General features: G+C 38.9%; 3 protein-coding genes across 3 annotated transcripts; all 3 read right to left on the bottom strand.

The window, feature by feature from the left end:
• On the bottom strand, nucleotides 1–7,141 carry LOC128378743 (E3 ubiquitin-protein ligase TRIM21-like). Its single transcript, XM_053338330.1, has 4 exons — nucleotides 7,097–7,141; nucleotides 6,873–6,994; nucleotides 6,662–6,733; nucleotides 1–562 (listed from the first exon to the last, which is right to left on the bottom strand). The coding sequence occupies exons 1-4, from the start codon at nucleotides 7,139–7,141 to the stop codon at nucleotides 1–3; spliced, it is 801 nt and encodes a 266-aa protein (XP_053194305.1).
• A 1,399-nt stretch (nucleotides 7,142–8,540) lies between these two features.
• On the bottom strand, nucleotides 8,541–9,548 carry LOC128378732 (E3 ubiquitin-protein ligase TRIM21-like). The gene has a single exon (XM_053338318.1). It carries the CDS (start codon nucleotides 9,546–9,548, stop codon nucleotides 8,814–8,816), a length of 735 nt encoding a protein of 244 aa, XP_053194293.1. The 3' UTR covers nucleotides 8,541–8,813.
• Nucleotides 9,549–18,910: 9,362 nt separating this feature from the next.
• On the bottom strand, nucleotides 18,911–25,072 carry gpr137bb (G protein-coupled receptor 137Bb). Its single transcript, XM_053338308.1, has 7 exons — nucleotides 24,668–25,072; nucleotides 21,259–21,308; nucleotides 20,832–21,054; nucleotides 20,501–20,650; nucleotides 19,640–19,768; nucleotides 19,171–19,292; nucleotides 18,911–19,031 (listed from the first exon to the last, which is right to left on the bottom strand). Exons 1-7 carry the CDS (start codon nucleotides 25,070–25,072, stop codon nucleotides 18,911–18,913), a joined length of 1,200 nt encoding a protein of 399 aa, XP_053194283.1.
• Between the last annotated feature and the right edge of the window lie 302 nt (nucleotides 25,073–25,374).

Genomic DNA, 25,374 nt, shown 5'->3' with positions numbered 1-25,374 from the left:
TTAATTGACAGGACAGATGATCAGAGGGGCGGAGTTTCTACCACCATGATTCATAAAGGGACAGAAGTTTGGGTAGAGTTTCTCAGTGAAGGAGCAGCCAGTAAAGGAGTAGATAAGAGCTGCAGCATCTACGTCATAAAAGGAGACCAGACCCTCCTCATAATCCACAAACACCCCCACCTTCTGAGGACGAGACTTCAGAGAGAGATCGACTGGAGGGTCATCAAGAGCTTCGTACTCATTTCCATTTCTCAACCATATAGTCCAGAAACCATTCTGAGGGCTCAGTGTGATTTTTCCCTTCCTGTTGATCGACTCTCTGGCCACTCCTAAAACCCAGTCAGTCTTCTCTTTAACCTGAACCTCAAAGTAAAATCTGCCTGAAGACAAACTCTGCTTTCCGAACACACAGGGAGAAGGAGAAAATCTTTTTGGGTTGTCTGTGAGATTCTTCCACACATTACCACAGTTTACTTGTTTCCCATCATCAGACAGGATGAGTGCAGGATTTGCTGTATCAGGATCAAGAGTCACATCCACTGCATACTGCTGGACCCTCTTCAGCTCAGCCTCATACAGCTTCTTCATGTGTTTACTGAGCGTCTCCTCCAGCTGAGCCACAGCTTTCACCACAGACCCCTCATATGATGGACAGACGCCAACCTCTGTCCAGTCTTTGGTGGGTGGAGAACGAAAGAACAAAAAATACATAATTTATTAGAATGGTAATACATGCTAACAACACAAAGTAGAAACAGGTTTGGCCTTACACAGACAGTATACTGAGGCAGAATATCTGACCACAGTAACTGATAATAACCTGAGACAGAAGGTGACAATGACACATGTTCTGCTGTCTTTGTTATGCGGGAGCTTTACAGATAGATTTACACTTTCTATCAGCATGCCATAACTACAGAAATATTAGAGAGGAATTCTTTCCAAAATATAAGAAAAAAATTGCCCCTAATTCTGAAGTCTAACAGAAAGAAAGAAATAACCCCTCATCCTGGGAGAAAAGAACAATGTCACTTCCTGTCCCAGGTAGGACATTAGCATAAAGACAGACAATTATAAAATATACTTCTTATTACCATAATCTACTTACTGCCACCATCCCCTCTAGTTATGTATGTTATTTATTTATATGTCAAATGTCATGAATATTGAATTGAGCCTCACAGTGGATGACGGCCAGACACACTGGAATCACCAGAAACACCAGAAGCACCAGACAGGACTTCAGGGCCTTCAGTTTGGTTCCAGTACAGACGTCACAGGGAACTTCTGGTTTGGCAGCTTGTTGCTCTGAGCTGCTGCTGCTGGCTTTCTGTTGAGCTTCCTGTCTGAACTGAGAAACCATGTCAGAGAGCAAAGTGTTGATGTGAAGCTCAGGTCTTGTGTTGAACATTTCGTTACACATTGGACACAGGTACTGGTCATTACTGTTCCAGTGGAGATTGATGCAGTTTTTGCAGAAGTTGTGTCCACATGGTGTGGTGACTGGATCAGTGAACACATGCAGACAGATGGAGCACCGAAACTTATCTTCAGATCTCAGACAGCTGGCAGCAGACATATCTACATAGGTAGAGTGAAAGAAGAGAAAGACATTTTTAATGTATTTGTTTAAAAAGAAAAATGCATGGTTATTGTTCAAATATAGTGCATTATATTAGGTAAAATAATTTAGAATTAAACATGGCATGTTACAATAGGGCTAGAAGTACTTTCATCAAATCAAGCTTTGAGCAATCTTAACCAATTTAATCAAAGATTCTCTCCAGGATTTCACAGCCAAGTTAAAGTGTTTGTTGATTTGATTTGATTATTTTATTTCGAATGTGTGAAAGAAAGAAAAAAACAAACATAAAAAAAGAAAACAGTGAACTTACACCTAACGGAAAACATGATACAGTGCAATGTCAACCACATCCGAAACAGAGTGGGAAGAAGTCAACACTTAATGTTGGACGTGTGCTGGTTTGTACAAACGTCAGTCAGAGACTCATCTGCAGCTCTTTATCTAACAGCTCATTGTGGCTGTTTGTGCTTTTACTATTACTCAATACAATCTGATCCACTGATAAAATATCACAGAATATGTTCATATCTTGTTGTAGAGAAGAATTATTATTGAAGAATCTCACTGCTAACAAAGCTTTTGCTAACTTGGTGACAAAACACATTTTATTTCCTGTAGCTGCTTCACAATAAAAGCATCCTGTTGTTCACCAGTGAAAAGCTTTTAATGTGAAACAGCTACAGGAAACAGAATGTGTGTCTGTAGGAAGTGATCAGTAAATAGTCAAAGATCAGGAAATAGCAGTGAAGCTAAACTCCAAACCACAGAGGTTCAGTTCCACTTTACAAAAGTCCTGAGAACTGACAGAGACTTAAAAACACTTAAAGTGTTTTTTACTGAGTCTGTAAAAGCAGCTGCAGTTATACTGTAAACAATCTCACAAGTGTCAGTATGAAATGAAAAGAGATGAACTTCCTGTCTCCTGTGTTAAAGCTGGTTGTTGAAACATTAAATATGATCAGTTGTACTCACCAGTGTTTGGCAGAGACTCTGCTGTGTTGTTGAGAAAGACTTGATGAACTCAGTTTCATTTATATTTGGACAGAAGTGGAGAGACTCGACTGCAGCTCTTTTCCAGTGTTGCTCCTTCCTGTCATTAAAAGTTTTATTGTGAGATATCATGGATTAAAGGTTGTTCTGTATCTAACAGATGGGAGGAGTTAGACATGTGAAAAGGTGTTGCTCAGCTTAATAATGTGTTTTTTTTAACAGATGATAAAAACCAAACACACACTGCCTTAGATTTAAAGTACAATAAAAGTTGTGGACAAAATACTGAACTTTGCAGGCAGCCAGTTTCTACTGCTGAGGTTTTCATGTAGCTAACTATTTATAACTTCTATAAAACTTTTTCATTTTAATTCACCAAAAACAACAAATTGAAAGTTTTTTGTTTTCTGACATCATGCAGATGCAGCATGAGCACCCACCCCTAGGTTGGGAACCACTGGACTAAACTAGCTAACCGTATATAAAGTAGTGTAAACTAGCTAACTGTATATAAAGTAGTATAAACTAGCTAACTGTATATAAAGTATTATAAACTAGCTAACTGTATATAAAGTAGTATAAACTAGCTAACTGTATATAAAGTAGTGTAAACTAGCTAACTGTATATAAAGTAGTATAAACTAGCTAACCGTATATAAAGTAGTATAAACTAGCTAACTGTATATAAAGTAGTATAAACTAGCTCCACCTCCAGCAGCTACAACAGTAACGTGCTGCTCTAACACTGATGCTTCACTATTAATAATCTAATGATGTCATATATAATAATATATCACTACTTTTACTGTAATACTGCATACTACATTACTCATAATACTGCAGTACTTTTACTGTAATACTGCATACTACATCACTATAATACTGCAGTACTTTTACTGTAATACTGCATACTACATCACTATAATACTGCAGTACTTTTACTGTAATACTACATACTACATCACTCATAATACTGCAGTACTTTTACTGTAATACTTTTTAAATGAATTAATGAAGAAATATTAAAAAGCATGTTTGTTTTCATGACCTGTCATTTTATTGTCAGTGTTTTCGTATCAACACGTCACAAACACACGACCACGAACACAAAAAAAAAGCTTAACAACAAAATACAATCGTCTCAGCTGTACAAATAATTACAAAACCTGCGTCTGTTAGAAATATAGAATTCAAGCTTTTGTCTGAACGCTGCAAAGCAAAGTCAGTTTTCACAAGTTTTATTTTCATCAAATGAGAATTTAATGAGGTGTTGAGTCTTGAAATCAGTTTTTTGATTATTTATTCTGATTTTTTTTGACAGTTTGGTGTTTTTAAAAATTATATTCCAGCTTCTTTTAAGATTTTTAGCGATGCTAAACATGTTGGCAGCATCTCTGAATGTCAGTCCAGACAGAGACGAGTGTGAGTGAAGATCAGCTTTCATCTCCAGCCAGAACAAAATAGTAAAGTTTTGTATGTTTTCATTAACAGTGAACATCATGAACATTAACAGTCTGGTTAAATCATCTGGTCGACATTTCAGTTTGTCCAACACTTTGGTTTATGACCAAATACCTGCAAAATGAAATAGTGTCAAATGGAGTAACCGTGTGAAATTGGTCATGACTAAACTTTTTCTACAATTCTTAAAATCTTTCAATTTACATTAAAAAAAACTCTTCAAAGAAGTGAGATTAAGACTCAGCCCGCAATTAAATATTTTGAGGTGTATATCGAAAAACATCAGCTGTCTGTGTATTGACATATTTACAGGATATTGAGTGTGTTTGTGTGTAGATTATGATGAATTTAACTTTACAAGCTTTTGTCTCAAACAGTCAAGAAACTGAGCAGAAATTACTTTTCTTGAATCACTCGGGACAGGAAATGAACTCGTTTGTATTCTGGCTTCGATGTTTGGTCTAATTAAGAAGTATGAGCTGCTCTCATGCTGAAGCCGTCAAAGAGTTTAATGTAAAATAAATAAAAGCAAATCAATTTACTCGTCATCAAGAGTATGACCATGATGAGATTTGTGTTATAAATTAACTGCAGATGTGGAGTTGTATTGAAATCATTGTAATGAGTTTTGTGTCTTATTTGGCTCCATCTGGTGGTAGTTATGAATAGCAGGATTCAGGAGGAAGTGACCTCACAGTAAATATTGGGGTAACAGGAAGTAAGCAAGGTCTTTTTCTCCTCACACTCAGAAAGTGAGCAGCATAGTGCAGCTGTCTGTTCAATCCTGTGCTTTAAAGCCTACAAAACGGCTTCATCTGTAAGTTATGTTCTGTTTGCAGTTATATTAACAATTGTATTTGGTTAAGGTACAATATTTTCGGATATTTAGTTTATTGGTGACTCTGTGTTAGAGATTGCACTATAATTGTTTACATTTGGTTTTCTATTTTCCTTATTTCACTAATGTAGTAGTGCTGACATTTACTTCAGGAGGATCAAAATTGAGAGAAATATTTGTGTTAAGCTAGCTGTATAGCTAAAGACCACGTTGCCTGCAACCACTTTTAGTGAGGACAGCATAGCAGAGTTTTAAAGATGTAAAGACTCTAATTAAAGACATTATCCAATGAAGGAAGTGTTTGGTTTTTTTAACCCAAACTACATGATAAAGGACAAGATGTCTCAACTTCTATAGACGATTCTTTATCTAATGTGACCCTCACAAGCCAACCAAAAAAAGTGGAATACTAAATTGCTGTAATGCACCTTTAATGGGCCTTTATAAACCACTCACCATTTTCAGGTTTTAGTGTGGTAGCTCATTTTCAAAGCTGCAACTATTAATTTAGTTTTTAAAATAACTTTTTACACCAACATTTTATTCCTGGATTTGTAGATAAAGCCACAAAGCAGGATTTAAACCTGCGTGGTCTTTTCTTTAAACTTGATTATCTCATGTTTGTGTAGATTTTTACCTCTTTGTGACTCTTTATTTAAAACTATGTGAAGGGAGATGTCTCTTTGGTGGAACAGCTTAGAGACATTGAAATATGACAAAGAAATGCAAAAACCCAAAAATGATCCACAAACAGTTTGTGATCCACAAGATGAATCTTTAACAATCTGAAATCTTAGTACTTGAGTAAATATATTTAGTTACATTCCACCACTGGCTTTTGACCACATCACATGGTCTTCATCAGCAGGTTGGGTTGCTTTAAGTTGAGGCTGTAAGTTAAGAATGAGTTTAACTTTTAAGCCGTCTTGAACATGCTCAGAATTTGCAACCAAATTCACATGAATTAGTTTCCAACTGTTACATTGTTTTAGTCCTGATAGTAAATTGAATATCTTTAGTTGCAGCCCTCAAATTGATGAAGAAGTCTTTAACTGCAGTTATAGGCCTGCGGGGGGCGCTACACTATTCATTAACCAGCGATATAAACAAACACAATAACTGATCGGTGTCAAAATGCAGAGTGATGCTGTACAGTGGAGAGAGGGTTTATGGGTAGGGGTGGAGCTCTCCGGCGGCGGCGCTGTTGGTCAGATCATAGACTGTATATAAGAAAGGGCGTAACATCCGTGACGTCACCCATTGGTTTGTGGACTGCTGCTCGGAAGCCAATGGTATCGAATCTAGGCAGCGCCATCTTAAAAATTTCAGGTGCATGCTGGGAAAAAAAGAACACGGATTCTACTTATATGGGCATGAGGCGGGGCCATGGGCGGACATATGGGCGGGACCAACGGCGGAGCGGGGAGGCTGCGATTGGTTGTGAGGGCTGGATCTCAAGGACATTGGTCAATCAACCTGTCAATCAGGATGTAGCCACGCCCTAATGCATACCCTGCTTTATCGTCACATATAAAATCAGGGAGGCCAAAATGTCCCAAATGAACATCATACTGCATTGAAGAAGGCTTTAAACTAGCGATTGAGACCATAAACACATTTTGAAAACGTTTACTGAGGTTAGAAATCAAGTGAGAAGTTGGTGAATTCTCCATTGACTTGTATAGAAACGGTCGCCCCCTGGTGGCCTTTTGATAGAATGCAGCTCTAAGTTACTTCCGCATTGGCTTCTTTTCAGAGGACAGGAACTCCCTGCCTGGGTCAGATGCTGTTCGTTGCTGTTGGTGTGCACAGTGAAGCTGCTGTGGCGGCTGCCCCAGTCGTAGCAGTCCGATGAAAGACTGTCAAAGAGATGAGAGACCGTCAGCTGCTTTAAAGGAACATTTTGGGAAACACTCTTATTTGTTTCCTGCTCGACTTACATCAGAAGATCAATACCACTCTCAGGTCTGTGAAATATGAAGCTACTGATGTTTGTACCTGGCTGACCCGTTCTGAGGAGGAATACTCCACGCCAGATCATCATCGCTGTCATACCGACGAGGGTTGTCGAAGAAGTATCCTCTGGAGGACAGAACGTGGTTTGGTATTCCAGTGGTGCTCTGTGGAGACAAAAAAACCCTGTCAAACAGCTCAGTTGGTGCTAATCCAAGCACCTCTTATGAACCTGTTGCTTTTCCACCAGCAAGCAGCCATGCGATTACGTCACTGTATAACGTAGACAGCACTCGCCTTTGAAGAACTTCCATTATTCACCAGTGAGAGGCAGCAACATGGCGCAAGGCATCTAGCCTGCCAGAAACGAAGAAGAAGAAAAAGAAAAACAAGAAGTAGAAGACAAATCTTTAACCCTCTGTAAATGACAGTTAGCCACGCTAGTCAGCTAATGAATGTTAACCCTGTTAGTCTGTTAATAAACGTTAACCCCGTTAGCCGGCTAATAAACGTTAGCCCCGCTAGCCGGCTAATAAAATGGTAACCCCTCCCCCAGTCCGCTGACGTAATCGGTTTTTGCTTTAGACCAGCAAAGAGTTGGTGCTTGCTCTGGCTGCCGTTCTCAGGCTCTGGGCTAAAGCTTTGGCGGTGGAAAAGCAAAGAACCAGTGTTTAGTCAGGCTCTGGCTCTGAACCAGCACCAGCTCCAGCTCGGTGGAAAAGGGGTATCTAAGGTAACAAAAACACAACCATTATTAATTTCTGCCAAGTCCGTTCCTCTTGATGACACTAAATTCTGCTCACTGGTCCTTTAAATCCTAAACCACCATATAGGAAAAATACTTTATCAAACTGTGTTTTTTGCTTTGGACAAACATTTCTTCACATTGTCAGGATGTAAGCATGAAGACTGTAACAGAGGAAACCTGACTCTGTCCATAGTTCACATTAAAGTAATTAATTTTCCTCCAGTACAGTTTGAGGTACTTGTACTTTACTGTAGTACAGTTTGAGGTACTAGTACTTTACTGTAGTATTTCCATGTGATGCTACTTTCTACTCCACTACATTTATTGAACAGCTTTAGTTACTTTTCAGATGCAGATTTGACACAATGGAAAATATAACAAGCTTTTAAAATACAACACATTGTTAAAGATGAAACCAGTCAGCAGTGTGTAGTCGGCTCACATTTCAGATGTCTATGAGTTGTTAACAGCTCCACCAAATACTGATTCTTCCCTCTAAACTTCTCACATGCTTTCATTTCAATAAATGTTCAAATGATCCAATATTTCAGCAAAAATCAAAGATTAGAGAAAAAGTCCAAAAACTGAAAACACGTTTGTGTATCAGAACTTTGTTTTTTCTTCTTTCCCATTAATCATCTCAGCAGCCCTCACATTTATCTGCTGACCCTTTGGAGGGGCCCCACCCCTAGGTTGGGAACCACTGGACTAAACTAACCGTATATAAAGTAGTGTAAACTAGCTAACTGTATATAATATATGTTGGTCAGACCCACATACACCATGCACCAGGAATGAAGCCAAATGACCTTTATTGTTGTCATTACATCAAACAACAAACAAAAATCTTCACATATTGTCCATCATTGTCGACACATTTCTCTAAATCACAGTCTGACATACAGTATTTGGTATCTTTGCAAACTTTGAGATTCACACTAGATTTTAGATTTCAGTTGTTCCTCACGTGTGTTTGTCATGATGGATCCATCACCAGTGAAGAGGTTAATGAATCAATCATGGAGGAGGATACTGAAGCATTAAAGAGACAAGTTTAAGGTCAATTCCAACATACATGAAATAAAATATTGATAATTATAAATCATAAAAGAATGTCTGCATTAATCATATCCTGATGGAAACAAGTTCACACTGTACATTACTGCTGCATATACATTTGTTACCATAATTAACTGAATCTTTTCATTTAAAATTGATCAGTTTTGGTCTCTAATCAATCAGCATCCTGGTATTGACTCAGTTTGATTGACAGGACAGATGATCAGAGGGGCGGAGTTTTTACCACCATAATTAGGATTAGGACTGAAGAATGGGTAGAGTTTCTCAGTAAAGGAGCAGCCAGTAAAGGAGTAGATAAGAGCTGCAGCATCTACATCATAAAAGGAGACCAGACCCTCCTCATAATCCACAAACACCCCCACCTTCTGAGGACGAGACTTCAGAGAGAGATCGACTAAATGGTTTTCACAAGCACCGTACTCATTTTCATTTCTCAAACATATAGTCCAGAAACCATCCTCAGGGCTCAGTGTTATGTTTCCCTTCCTGTCGATCGACTCTCTGGCCACTCCTAAATCCCAGTCAGTCTTTTCTTTAACCTGAACCTCAAAGTAAAATCTGCCTGAAGACAAGCTCTGCTTTCCTAACACAATTGCATAAAGTGTAAATCTCTCTGGGTTGTCTGGGAGATCCTTCCTCACATCACCATTATTTACTTGTTTCCCATCATCAGACAGGATGAGTTTAGGATGTGCTGTATCAGGATCAAGAGTCACATCCACTGCATACTGCTGGACCCTCTTCAGCTCAGCCTCAATCAGCATCTTCATCTGTTTACTGAACGTCTCCTCCAGTTCAGCCACAGCTTTCACCACAGACCCCTTATATGATGGATGGTCGCTGACCTCTGTCCAGTCTTTGGTGGGTGGAGAACCAAAGAACAAGAAATACATAATTTATTGGAATGATAATACATGCTAACAACACACATTAGAAACAGGTTTGGCCTTACACAGACAGTATACTGAGGCAGAATATCTGACCACAGTAACTGAGAACAACCTGAGACAGAAGGTGACAATGACACATGCTCTGCTGTCATTGTTATGCGGGAGCTTTACAGATAGATTTACACTTTCTATCAGCATGCCATAACTACAGAAATATTAGAGAAGAATACTTTCCAAAATGTATGAAAAACAAAATTGCCCCTAATTCTGAAGTCTAACAGAAAGAAAGAAATACAGTAACCCCTCATCCTGGGAGAAAAGAACAATGTCACTTCCTGTCCCAACAGGTAGGACATTGGCATAAAGACAGACATTTATAAAATATATTTCTTATTACCATAATCTACTTACTGCCACCATCCCCTCTAGTTATGTATGTTATTTATTTATATGTCAAATGTCATGAATATTGAATTGAGCCTCACAGTGGATGAAGGCCAGACACACTGGAATCACCAGAAACACCAGACAGGACTTCAGGGCCTTCAGTTTGGTTCCAGTACAGACGTCACAGGGAACTTCTCCTGGTTTGGCAGCTTGTTGCTCTGAGCTGCTGCTGCTGGCTTTCTGTTGAGCTTCCTGTCTGAACTGAGAAACAACCTCAGAGAGCAATGTGTTGATGTGAAGCTTAGGTCTTGTGTTGAACATTTCGTTACACAGTGGACACAGGTACTGGTCATTACTGTTCCAGTGAACATTGATGCAGTTTTTGCAGAAGTTGTGTCCACATGGTGTGGTGACTGGATCAGTGAACACATGCAGACAGATGGAGCACCGAAACTTATCTTCAGATCTCAGACAGCTGGCAGCAGACATATCTACACATGTAGAAAGAAGAGAAAGACATTTTTATTGTATTTGTTTAAAAAGGAAAATGCATGGTTACTGTTCAAATACAGTGCATTATATTAGGTAAAATAATTTAGAATTAAACATGGCATGGTTCAATAGGGCTAGAAGTACTTTCATCAAATCAAGCTTTGAGCAATCTTAACCAATTTAATCAAAGATCTTCTCCAGGATTTCACAGCCAAGTTAAAGTGTTTGTTGATTTGATTATTTTATTTCGAATGTGTGAAAGAAAGAAAAAAAAAAACAAACATAAAAAAGAAAACAGTGAACTTACACCTAACAGAAAACATGATACAATGCAATGTCAACCACATCCGAAACAGAGTGGGAAGAAGTCAAAACTTAATGTTGGACGTGTGCTGGTTTGTACAAACTACAGTCAGAGACTCATCTGCAGCTCTTTATCTAACAGCTCATTGTGGCTGTTTGTGCTTTTACTATTACTCAATACAATCTGATCCACTGATAAAATATCACAGAATATGTTCATATCTTGTTGTAGAGAAGAATTATTATTGAAGAATCTCACTGCTAACAAAGCTTTTGCTAACTTGGTGACAAAACACATTTTATTTCCTGTTGCTGCTTCAGAATAAAAGTGTCCTGCTAGTTCACCAGTGAAAAGCTTTTAATGTGAAACAGCTACAGGAAACAGAATGTGTCTGTAGGGAGTGATCGGTAAATAGTCAAAGATCAGGAAACAGCAGTGAAGCTAAACTCCAAACCACAGAGGTTCAGTTCCACTTTACAAAAGTCCTGAGAACTGACAGAGACTTAAAAACACTTAAAGTGTTTTTTACTGAGTGTGTAAAAGCAGCTGCAGTTATACTGTAAACAATCTCACAAGTGTCAGTATGAAATGAAAAGAGATGAACTTCCTGTCTCCTGTGTTAAAGCTGGTTGTTGAAACATTAAATATGATCAGTTGTACTCACCAGTGTTTGGCAGAGACTCTGCTGTGTTGTTGAGAAAGACTTGATGAACTCAGTTTCATTTATATTTGGACAGAAGTGGAGAGACTCGACTGCAGCTCTTTTCCAGTGTTGCTCCTTCCTGTCATTAAAAGGTTTATTGTCAGATATCATGGATTAAAGGTTGTTCTGTATCTAATAGATGGGAGGAGTTAGACATGTGAAAAGGTGTTGCTCAGTTTAATAATGTTTTTTTAACAGATGATAAAAAACAAACACACACGGCCTTAGATTTAAAGTAAAATAAAAGTTTTGGACCAAACACTGAACTGTGCAGGCAGCCAGTTTTTACTGCTGAGGTTTTCATGTAACTAACTATTTATAACTTCTATAAACCTGAAAAATGTTTGATAAAAACTTAAAGATTTGCAGATGCAACATGAGGCCCCCACCCCTAGCTAACTGTATACAAAGTAGTATAAACTAGCTAACTGTATATAAAGTAGTATAAACTAGCTAACTGTATATAAAGTAGTGTAAACTAGCTAACTGTATATAAAGTAGTATAAACTAGCTAACTGTATATAAAGTAGTATAAACTAGCTAACTGTATATAAAGTAGTGTAAACTAGCTAACTGTATATAAAGTAGTATAAACTAGCTAACTGTATATAAAGTAGTGTAAACTAGCTAACTGTATATAAAGTAGTATAAACTAGCTAACTGTATATAAAGTAGTGTAAACTAGCTAACTGTATATAAAGTAGTGTAAACTAGCTAACTGTATATAAAGTAGTATAAACTAGCTAACTGTATATAAAGTAGTATAAACTAGCTAACTATATAAAGTAGTGTAAACTAGCTAACTGTATATAAAGTAGTATAAACCAGCTAACTGTATATAAAGTAGTATAAACTAGCTAACTGTATATAAAGTAGTATAAACCAGCTAACTGTATATAATATATGTTGGTCAGACCCACATACACCATGCACCAGGAATGAAGCCACATGACCTTTATTGTTGTCATTACATCAAACAACAAACTAAATTCTTCACATATTGTCCATCAGTGTCGACACATTTCTGTAAATCACAGTCTGACATATTTGGTATCTTTACAAACTTTGAGATGAACACTAGATTTTAGATTTCAGTTGTTCCTCACGTGTGTTTGTCATGATGGATCCATCACCAGTGAAGAGGTTAATGAATCAATCATGGAGACACTGAAGCAGTAAAGAGACAAGTTTAAGGTCAATTCCAACGTACATGAAATAATTATATTATAAATCATAAAAGAATGTCTGCATTAATCATTATTGATGGAAACAAGTTCACACTGTACATTACTGCTGAATATACATTTGTTACCATAATTAACTGAAACTATTCATTTAGAATTGATCAGTTTTGGTCTCTAATCAATCAGCATCCTGGTATTGACTCAGACAGTTTGATTGACAGGACAGATGATCAGAGGGGCGGAGTTTATACCACCATCATTAAGACTAGGACTGAAGTATGGGTAGAGTTTCTCAGTGAAGGACCAGCCAGTAAAGGAGTAGATAAGAGCTGCAGCATCTACGTCATAAAAGGAGACCAGACCCTCCTCATAATCCACAAACACCCCCACCTTCTGAGGCTGAGACTCCAGAGAGAGATCGACTGAAGGACTATTACCAGCTTTGTACTCATTTCCATTTCTCAAACCTATAGTCCAGAAACCATCCTGAGGTGTCAATGTGATTTCTCCCTTCCTGTTGATCGACTCTCTGGCCACTCCTAAATCCCAGTCAGTCTTCTCTTTAACCTGAACCTCAAAGTAAAATCTGCCTGAAGACAAACTCTGCTTTCCTAAAACATTAACACAAGGAAAAAATCTCTCTGGGTTGTCTGTGAGATTCTTCCACACATCACCAAGTTTTACTTGTTTCCCATCATCAGACAGGATGAGCAAGCTATGTGCTGTATCAGGATCAAGAGTCACATCCACTGCATACTGCTGGACCCTCTTCAGCTCAGCCTCATACAGATTCTTCATGTGTTTACTGAGCGTCTCCTCCAGCTGAGCCACAGCTTTCACCACAGACCCCTCATATGATGGACAGACGCCAACCTCTGTCCAGTCTTTGGCTGGTGGAACACCAAAGAACAAAAAATACATCATTTATTGGAATGATAATACATGCTAACAACACAAAGTAGAAATAGGTTTGGCCTTACACAGACAGTATACTGAGGCAGAATATCTGACCACAGTAACTGAGAATAACCCGAGACAGAAGGTGACAATGACACATGTTCTGCTGTCATTGTTATGCAAGAGCTTTACAGATAGATTTACACTTTCTATAAGGATGCCATAACTACAGAAATATTAGAGAGGAATACTTTTCAAAATGTATGAAAAAATTGTCCCTAATTCTGAAGTCTAACAGAAAGAAAGAAATAACCCCTCATCCTGGGAGAAAAGAACAATGTCACTTCCTGTCCCAACAGGTAGGACATTAGCATAAAGACAGACATTTATAAAATATACTTCTTATTACCATAATCTACTTACTGCCACCATCCCCTCTAGTTATGTATGTTATTTATTTATATGTCAAATGTCATGAATATTGAATTGAACCTCACAGTGGATGAAGGCCAGACACACTGGAATCACCAGAAACACCAGAAGCACCAGACAGGACTTCAGGGCCTTCAGTTTGGTTCCAGTACAGACGTCACAGGGAACTTCTCCTGGTTTGGCAGCTTGTTGCTCTGAGCTGCTGCTGCTGGCTTTCTGTTGAGCTTCCTGTCTGAACTGAGAAACCATCTCAGAGAGCAATGTGTTGATGTGAAGCTCAGGTCTTGTGTTGAACATTTCGTTACACAGTGGACACAGGTACTGGACATCACTGTTCCAGTGTTCATTGATGCAGTTTTTGCAGAAGTTGTGTCCACATGGTGTGCTGACTGGATCAGTGAACACATCCAGACAGATGGAGCACCGAAACTTATCTTCAGATAGCAGACAGCTGGCAGCAGACATATCTACACATGTAGAAAGAAGAGAAAGACATTTTTAATGTATTTATTTAAAAAGGAAAATGCATGGTTACTGTTCAAATATAGTGCATTATATTAGGTAAAATAATTTAGAATTAAACATGGCATGTTTCAATAGGGCTAGAAGTACTTTCATCAAATCAAGCTTTGAGCAATCTTAACCAATTTAATCAAAGATTCTCTCCAGGATTTCACAGCCAAGTTAAAGTGTTTGTTGATTTGATTTGATTATTTTATTTTGAATGTGTGAAAGAAAGAAAAAAACAATAAACAAACATAAAAAAGAGAAGGAACAGAAAACATGATACAATGCAATGTCAACCACATCCGAAACGGAGTGGGAAGAAGTCAACACTTAATGTTGGACGTGTGCTGGTTTGTACAACCTACAGTCAGAGACTCATCTGCAGCTCTTTCTCTAACAGCTCATTGTGGTTGTTTGTGCTTTTACTATTACTCAATACAATCTGATCCACTGATAAAATATCACAGAATATGTTCATATCTTGTTGTAGAGAAGAATTATTATTGAAGAATCTCACTGCTAACAAAGCTTTAGCTGACTTGGTGACAAAACACATTTTATTTCCTGTTGCTGCTTCACAATAAAAGTGTCCTGCTAGTTCACCAAAGAAAAGCTTTTAATGTGAAACAGCTACAGGAAATGAAATGTGTCTGTAGGAAGTGATCAGTAAATAGTCAAAGATCAGGAAATAGCAGTGAAGGTAAACTCCAAACCACAGAGGTTCAGTTACACTTTACAAAAGTCCTGAGAACTGACAGAGACTTAAAAACACTTAAAGTGTTTTTTACTGAGTGTGTAAAAGCAGCTGCAGTTATACTGTAAACAATCTCACAAGTGTCAGTATGAAATGAAAAGAGATGAACTTCCTGTCTCCTGTGTTAAAGCTGGTTGTTGAAACATTAAATATGATCAGTTGTACTCACCAGTGTTTGGCAGAGACTCTGCTGTGTTGTTGAGAAAGACTTGATGAACTCAGTTTAATTTATATTTGGACAGAAGTGGAGAGACTCGACTGCAGCTCTATTCCAATGTTGCTCCTTCCTGTCATTAAAAGTTTTATTGTCAGATATCATGGATTAAAGGTTGTTCTGTATCTAACAGCTGGGAGGAGTTAGACATGTGAAAAGGTGTTGCTCAGTTTAATAATGTGTTTTTTTAACAGATGATAAAAAACAAACACACACTGCCTTAGATTTAAAGTAAAACTAAAAGTTTTGGACAACCAAACACTGAACTGTGCAGGCAGCCAGTTTTTACTGCTGAGGTTTTCAAACTGAAAGATTCAGCATTATGCCGATGCAACATGAGAACCCACCCATAGGTTGGGAACCACTGGACTAAACTAGCTAACTGTATATAAAGTAGTGTAAACTAGCTAACTGTATATAAAGTAGTGTAAACTAGCTAACTGTATATAAAGTAGCGTAAACTAGCTAACTGTATATAAAGTAGTGTAGACTAGCTAACTGTATATAAAGTAGTATAAACTAGCTAACTGTATATAAAGTAGTGTAAACTAGCTAACTGTATATAAAGTAGTATAAACTAGCTAACTGTATATAAAGTAGTGTAAACTAGCTAACTGTATATAAAGTAGTGTAAACTAGCTAACTGTATATAAAGTAGTATAAACTAGCTAACTGTATATAAAGTTGTATAAACTAGCTAACTGTGTATAAAGTAGTGTAAACTAGCTAACTGTATATAAAGTAGTATAAACTAGCTCCACCTCCAGCAGTATACTGTAATACTGCATACTACATCACTCACAATACTGCAGTACTTTTACTGTAATACTTTTTAAATGAATTAATGAAGAAATATTAAAAAGCATGTTTGTTTTCATGACCTGTCATTTTATTGTCAGTGTTTTCGTATCAACACGTCACAAACACACGACCACGAACACAAAAAAAAGCTTAACAACAAAATACAATCGTCTCAGCTGTACAAATAATTACAAAACCTGCGTCTGTTAGAAATATAGAATTCAAGCTTTTGTCTGAACGCTGCAAAGCAAAGTCAGTTTTCACAAGTTTTATTTTCATCAAATGAGAATTTAATGAGGTGTTGAGTCTTGAAATCAGTTATTTGATCATTTATTCAGATTTTTTTTGACAGTTTGGTGTTTTTAAAAATTATATTCCAGCTTCTTTTAAGATTTTTAGCGATGCTAAACATGTTGGCAGCATCTCTGAATGTCGGTCCAGACAGAGACGAGTGTGAGTGAAGATCAGCTTTCATCTCCAGCCAGAACAAAATAGTAAAGTTTAGGATGTTTTCAACCAACAGCAGAACATTAACAGTCTGGTTAAATCATTTGGTCGACATTTCAGTTTGTCCAACACTTTGGTTTATGACCAAATACCTGCAAAATGAACTACTGTCAAATGGAGTAACCATGTGAAATTGGTCATGACTAAACTTTTTCTACAATTCTTGAAATCTTTCAATTTACATTAAAAAAAACACTCTTCAAAGAAGTGAGATTAAGACTCAGCCCGCAATTAAATATTTTGAGGTGTATATCGAAAACCATCAGCTGTCTGTGTATTGACATATTTACAGGATATTGAGTCTGTTTGTGTGTAGATTATGATGAATTTAACTTTACAGGCTTTTGTCTCAAACAGTCAAGAAACTGAGCAGAAATGACTTTTCTTGAATCACTCGGGACAGGAAATGAACTCGTTTGTATTCTGGCTTTGATGTTTGGTCTAATTAAGAAGTATGAGCTGCTCTCATGCTGAAGCCGTCAAAGAGTTTAATGTAAAATAAATAAAAGCAAATCAATTTACTCGTCATCAAGAGTATGACCATGATGAGATTTGTGTTATAAATGAACTGCAGATGTGGAGTTGTATTGAAATCATTGTAATGAGTTTTGTGTCTTATTTGGCTCCATCTGGTGGTAGTTGTGAATAGCAGGATTCAGGAGGAAGTGACCTCACAGTAAATATCGGGGTAACAGGAAGTAAGCAAGGTCTTTTTCTCCTCACACTCAGAAAGTGAGCAGCATAGTGCAGCTGTCTGGTCAATCCTGTGCTTTAAAGCCTACAAAACAGCTTCATCTGTAAGTTATGTTCTGTTTACAGTTATATTAACAATAGTATTTGGTTAAGGTACAATATTTTTGGATATTTAGTTTATTGGTGACTCTGTGTTAGAGGTTGCACTATAATTGTTTACATTTGTTTTTCTATTATCCTTATTTCACTAATGTAGTAGTGCTGACATTTACTTATAAGGGCTCATTGTTTTGTATTCGTGTTTTTTCACAGTTTTACAAAAAGTGTAAGATATTTCTTCCTGCCTGTTCCTTGGAGGATCAACATTGAGAGAAATATTTGTGTTAAGCTAGCTGTATAGCTAAAGACCACGTTGCCTGCAACCACTTTTAGTGAGGACAGCATAGCAGAGTTTTAAAGATGTAAAGACTCTAATTAAAGACATTATCTAATGAAGGATACAGTGTTTGGGTTTTTTTAACCCAAACTACATGATAAAGGACAAGATGTCTCAACTTCTATAGATGCTTCTTTATCTAATGTGACCCTCACAAGCCAACCAAATGTATAAAAGTGGAATACTAAATTACTGTAATGCACCTTTAATGGGCCTTTATAAACCACTCACAATTTTCAGGTTTTAGTGTGGTAGCTCATTTTCAAAGCTGCAACTATTAGTTTAGTTTTTAAAATAACTTTTTACACCAACATTTTATTCCTGGATTTGTAGATAAATTCACAAAGCAGGATTTAAACCTGCGTGGTCTTTTCTTTAAACTTGATTATCTCATTTTTGTGTAGATTTTTACCTCTTTGTGACTCTTTATTTAAAACTATGTGAAGGGAAATGTCTCTTTGGTGGAGCTGCAAACAGCTTAGAGACATTGAAATATGACAAAGAAACGCAAAAACCCAATGATCCGCGAACAGTTTGTGATCCACAAGATTAATCTTTAACAATTTGAAACTTCATCTGAAAAGTAACTAAAGCCGTCAAATAAATGTATTGGAGTAGAAAGTATAAAGTGGCATCAAATGGAAATACTCAAGTATAGTACAAGTACCTCGAAATTGTGTTTAAGTACAGTACTTGAGTAAATATATTTAGTTACATTCCACCACTGGCTTTTGACCACATCACATGGTCTTCATCAGCAGGTTGGGTTGCTTTAAGTTGAGGCTGCAAGTTAAGAATGAGTTTAACTTTTAAGCCGTCTTGAACATGCTCAGAATTTGCAACCAAATTCACATAAATTAGTTTGAAATTAGTTTTTAGTCCTGATAGTAAATTGAATATCTTTAGTTGCAGCCCTCAAATTGATGAAGAAGTCTTTAGCTGCAGTTACTGGCCTGCGGGGGGCGCTACACTATTCATTAACCAGCGATATAAACAAACACAATAACTGATCGGTGTCAAAGTGCAGAGTGATGCTGTACAGTGGAGAGAGGGTTTATGGGTAGGGGTGGAGCTCTCCGGCGGCGGCGCTGGTGGTCAGACGCTGTTCGTCACTGTTGGTGTGCACAGTGAAGCTGCTGTGGCGGCTGCCCCAGTCGTAGCAGTCGGATGAAAGACTGTCAAAGAGATGAGAGACCGTCAGCTGGTTTAAAGGAACATTTTGGGAAACACTCTTATTTGTTTCCTGCTCAAGTTACATCAGAAGATCAATACCACTCTCAGGTCTGTGAAATATGAAGCTACTGATGTTTGTACCTGGCTGACCCGTTCTGAGGAGGAATACTCCACGCCAGATCATCATCGCTGTCGTACCGACGAGGGTTGTCGAAGAAGTATCCTCTGGAGGACAGAACGTGGTTTGGTATTCCAGTGGTGCTCTGTGGAGACAAAAAGTCACCGTCAAACAAATATGGTAGCATCTTGGAACTATTAATGTGTGCCAATTCATCCAGTAGATTCTGAGATATTACAGGAAGTGAAAAAGTGAAAGTCTTAACCTGCTGGTGGCGTTAAACAAAACATCAAAGATTCACCAAAGTAAGTATGATTAATTTTCTCTCATTGTGAATGTTTGGACCAAATTTAATACAAATACATCCAATGGTTATTAAGATGTTTCCGTTTGGACCGACAGACCAATCATATTGCTAACATTGCTAAAAACAAAAACAAATGCAGGTCTTGCAGAGGTCAGAGGTCACCTGACCCTGAGAGAAGGACTGACCCTGTCCTGAGGCGGCCGTCGGACCCTGAAGAAGAAGACCACCAGCGAGGTGGGCAGCAGCTCCCAAACGAACAGAATCACCCCGAACACGATGTAACCAGCGTCTCCCAGCGACGACCGCAAGTCCGCCTGGAGTCAGGCAGAGGTCAAAGGTCAGGACTCACGGTCAAACATTGGGATAGTGTTAGTATGGTTTCACTGGTTGTGGAGTTTCTTATCACTGTGTTGCATCTGTCAAACTACACTAAGAGACGACTCAGACGTACTTTACTCAAAGGCCACACAGGTTTACATTTGGTAGCTGTTTGTGGTTTTTAGAACAGAGAATTACAGAAAATCACTAACAGTTAATTACCTGAATGTCCTTTAAACTATTTCTACAGAGTATCAATACAATATACTGATATAATAAGTCTCAGAGGGAATTAGGTGCACTGCCAATGTATAGCTCAGATTATTTGCAGGTAGGAAAGTATTAACTTATCAGCTCCACAACTATACCAGACTTTCACGCAAGCAATAAACAATTAAATTGCAACCTATATTGATGCACAGTTAGAATTAAACATGTTCTAAAAATGAGGAATAACAATTAAATTAACCAACTACTCTACTGGCCATCTACCATCTAGTCTAGCAAGTCAAGTTACACAGAAAAACACTGAAAACTCAATGATCGTATATTTACAATGATGACACAAAGTCTGAAGCATACTTACATATTCATTGAAGCGCAACTATATTCTTACACAGCCAGAAAGATCATGATACTCTCTGGAGTGAGCTAGCAGACAAAGTGAACAAACCAATATAGAAATTAACCAATCAAAGGAGCTGATGAGCAGAGCAGAATAACCTCACCTGGTCGGACACGTTGTACCAGTCGTAGTCGAACGAGTTGATGGCCTCGATGTCGGTCAGAGCGAGCACCACCAGGTTGTAACAAGCTCGAGATGCATACAGCAGCACCACCATGATGCCGATCAGAGTCACCTGACACACTGATGTCCCCTGCACACAGAGGCATCATCATTAATTATTAATCGGCACAGACATAACACATGTACAATCAGATGCAATCAGCTCTGCCATAAACTGGATAATTAGCTTAACTTAATTCAAGAATGTTCATATTTGACGATTCGGTTAAACACAGTCAGTTCACAGAGGTGGTGGAGACATGTGGCCTGACCTTTGACTCCAGATAGATGTTGGCCAGCGACATCTTGGCGACCTTATAGAGGCAGACGGACAGTGAAACAGCGCAGAGGACAAACAGGCTGTCGTTGATGGTGACCCTCACCAGGACGATGGTCTTAACGTCGGCGGCGGTCATCTTGACCAACAAGGCGCAAACCAGATTAACCACCAGGAAAAGAAGACTAACGCCCAGGAAGACCAGGTACAGAGGAAGTCTGCAGGAGAAACGATGGGGAGAGATTCTGTGTTTTCAAACATCTCTGAAACCCAAATCTGCCATTTATAGTCAAAAATGATGTTGAACCACTCTAAAACGATGACTGTTTAAGTAAATACAATTTTGCCATGATGTTGGGTCAGATTCATGAAGACATTTGGGAATAGTTTTACAGGCAGAGTAAGTGTGTTGAGGAAGTTACCTGTACTTCAGCAGTGCAGGTGTGTACTTTGACTTTGCCTTGAAGTAAACCTGTGAGAAAGACAAAGACTCCTTAAACTTCTTTCCATTGTTCAGCAATTCATGGTTCAGGGTTAGAGTTAGATCAATTGTTGACACGTTCAAATTCAAAATTGACAGTCTATAAGGACAACAGACCGTTATTTGCCTTGTGATCCAGCTGAATAATCACTCTGACTTATTGCACGCCCTCTGACATGTCTAAGCTAATAAATAAAAATGGACACTGACAATAGCAAGCAAAGCTGCGCTGATCGGATAATCACAATGCCGAAGCATTGGAGAAATAATGTGTGGAAGTATTTTACAGCAAATTGTATCTCACACACATTACGGTATGTAGTTTGAGGTCATTTTCAAACTTTACTTTTTGAAAAAGCAACAGCCATAAACAATGACAAGATAATTCAACTACTACTTCTAATATTAATGCTCCCCACAGGATGCATTTTAAGGACTTCTGAGATGCCCTGACTTTCCTATTGTACAACTGTTGGATCCTAATTGCCCCTTGTATGCAAGAAATAATATGTATTGCCTCTAAATTGACAGTATATTCATGAGCCCCAGATTAATCCTTTTCATTTTGGATTTTATGACCACAATCAGGAGATGTGACAGGATGAAAATCTTCTACCACCCACTGTGATTCAGAGAATAAAAAGGTTCTCGACAGGACAGCTGTGAAGACAAACCTTTAGGCTGATAAATGTATAAAGGGAATTCATTTCAGAAGGTTTGGAGACTCAGCCCAGGTTATAGACTGAGCATGATCATAGAAGATTCTAAAATCCTGAGCTGGCTGATCTAACACTCTGCTGAGCTCCACTCCAGCAGCTCATTTCATTGATCACTTCCTCCTCTCCGGCTGAAGGTGCCCTCATTAGGGTAAAAAGACACCGTAGTGTTTGCATGGGAAAAGAATCTGCGTCATCTCAGCTCTCGTGGTTTAAAGCTGCTGGTTAAGAGTCTTGTCTTTATTTTCGGATCTATTTCAGAATCTAGCAGCTGCTGTGGATGAATGGGATTCAGAAGAGAGGCAGCTGCTTCACTCATTACCCCCCAAAAATGACAGGATTCAACTCTTAATTCAATGTTTCATGATGTATCTCTTATTTAACCTAATTTAAGGTCCCTAACTTTGGCTGAATGGTAAAACAGATGGCTGTACCTCAGGTAGAGAGAGGAGGTCATCCAATAATTGTAGGGTCGGTAGTCAAATCCCTGAATCCTGCTGTCCACATGTCAAACTTTTCTTAAGCAAGACACTGAACTCCAAATGACTCTTGACCAAGCCTGCATTACCAACTGGACAAAGTGTACTGCTGTCCAGGCTCAGTCCACATCATTTGGATTTATATAATCTGATCAATTGCAAATTAGTCCGATCTGAAATCTGACCGGTCCTCCATCCTCTATCTTGTAATCCTTGTCTTGAAGAGAGTCTCTATTAGAAAACCTTAATGAGCTAATTTGTTGTAAAGTTGTGTATCAAACTGCACACAGAGAACTGAAGAACAGGTTGGGTTATTCCATTTTTCTGTATGAAATGTCGATCATATTTCCCCGGAGCCCAAATGAACATATTCAGATGAGTTGTTTTGTCTGTCTGACTATCAGAAACACAAAGATGTTGAGTTTACTCTCATTGAAAAGTAAAACTAGCAAAAATACACATTTGAGAATCTGTTAGCGGACAACATTTGGCATTTTTCAGAACTAATGATTTCAGCTCTTTAGTATTATCAGGTATAGTACCTACTGCGTCAGTCCACTGTGGATATGTGGCTAACCTGCTTTGAGCACATTCATCTGCTGAATGAAAGCAATGATCTTTTATTAATCTGTTCCAAAACCTTCATGTGCATTGACGTTTTTATCCATCAGCACAGACAGAAATCTAATGGAGGCAGGTTAATTATTATCCTTGAGTGAACAAAAGACTGGAAATCAATGTAATGACTCATGAGGGTGATTCATCATGAGGGTCTACAAACTTCAGAGCCATGTGGGGACTTCTTGCAATAAAACCACGAGCAATGACCAAGAATAAACAAGTTATTGGAGCAGTGAGTTTGTGCCGTGAGCGACAGTTAATCTCAAGTTCTCACCATCTCATTCTTGACAGATGTATGTCTACATGCTGTCTTCTGCTGCCAGAGTGTAATTGATCTCATGTGTTGGGTTTTGAGTCGGGTATGATCTATTTTGTTGCAGAACTCTTTCGGCCCGAACAAAAATACATTCTATTTCAATCAGTTGTGTTTCCAATAAATGTGGCCATTGTGACTGTATGATCATCAGCTCTGCAAAGCTAGAGTAACATCAACCCAAGCTATTCTGTCCAACTGCTTAATGTAAAGTCCAATATTCACTTCTCTGTTTTTACTCTCTACCAGCTTCCTGAGGGAAATATCTAAATGCTCCACTATGTTCACCAGTCTACAGCTGTGTGTGTTTCCTGTTTGGTGCTGAGCAGGTAATTTACAGAGGCTTTTTTCTTTTTTACAGCTTTTTGTCTTAAAACGACGCCATGAGAATGAACCAGAACAGTAAAGATCTGTCTGAAAACTGCTGTAAGAACCAGAATCCAAAAAGAAGATCTGACCTTTGAATAGTCTCATCCTTGATTATAAAACAACCACACTATTTTTAAACATAATTTCCAGAATATAAACATTGTCTTATATTTGGATCATTTATTGGAGCTAGTTTGAAGCTCAGAGTTGCAGCTTATGGTCGGTGCCATATTTTCTGTTTGGAGCCAGGACCTTCAGGATAAGGAGGGAGCAGGGAGTTGCCCCGCTACATCGGACCTGAACTAACACTAACTTACAGGGAACATTGAGTGCTGCACATTCGATCTAACGTTAGCTACTTAAGCTAAATTATTCGTAGCATGCATTCTATCATGGCAGGTATCGTTATCAAGTAACATTAAACTTTGAGAAATATTGAATTAAAGCTACTATAAGTCTTCTTATCTTATTAGCGAAAAAAATCATTTTCAAAACAACCACCAGCAAACTTATTAGAAGGCCTCAATTTAGATTGAATGGGAGTCAGTTGGAGCACCTAGTGGCCGTTGGTGGTACTTTTAGAAACTTCAATTTCAAGCCGTGGTTGTTGCCGTTTGGTTTCACGTTGTATAATCAGTGTGGTCAGAGGTGTGATCTGTTACACCTATAACCACACCCAACAGTGATGTCACGGGTACACTGTTACCTCACGGCAGGAGTGTGAGAAGACCACTAGAGGTCAGCAAAAACACGATATTCTTTTAAGAACCAATGACCCAGTGAAACCAGCGTCTTCTTCACCAGCATCAGTACCGATACCAGTACCAGTACCAGTACCGGTGCCGCCCTCACCTGTGCACAGTAGAGGTTCATGAGGCTGAGTGTGAAGAACTGCAAGCAGACAGGGAAGCAGTAGAGCAGCCAGAAGGCGAAGGGTCCGAGCGCGTTGGCAGTCACGCAGTCTCTGAAGTAGAAGGAAAAGAGCAAGGCACGCAGGGCGGCCCACAGCAGACACAGGAACAGGAAGGCCGTCTGGTAGCTGAAGCGCTTGTGTCGGTATCGCAGCACCAACCAGAGCTGAGCGTACACGAAGGCAAAGAGCAGAGAGTAGAAGATGGTGTAGGCGATAGTCAGACCCAGCTTCACATAGGGGGGGATGGCCGGTGTGATGGTGGGAGGGGGAGGGAGGTGGGAGCCGTTACCGGCATGCTGCTGATGCTGCTGTGCCGGGTTCCCCTCCATCGCCTCCCCATTCATCTCCCCAGTGTTCCCCAGGAGAGGGAGGGAGGGAGCTGGCTTACAGACGGACCGGCGGCCCTCGACCTCCGCAGGAAGAAGCAGAAACGTGTTTTAGCTCGTTATACACGGATCCCTCAGCATCCAGACACACCGTCTGACTCAGAGAGAGGAGGAGAGGGAGGAGAAGGAGGAGGAGGGAGGACACCGCCCCTCTTTTTGCCGGTGCCTGGTGGAGAGGTATTGGTGGTTGGCAGTCACATGGTATCGCTCCCCAGCAGGCGATTGGCTGAGCAGGAGGAGGGATGCTGCAGAGAGGAGAG

The sequence above is a fragment of the Scomber japonicus genome, chromosome 2, assembly GCF_027409825.1.
Source record: "Scomber japonicus isolate fScoJap1 chromosome 2, fScoJap1.pri, whole genome shotgun sequence".
In the NCBI taxonomy this organism is placed as follows: Eukaryota; Metazoa; Chordata; class Actinopteri; order Scombriformes; family Scombridae; genus Scomber; species Scomber japonicus.
This window is presented reverse-complemented; position numbering and strand designations above follow the sequence as displayed.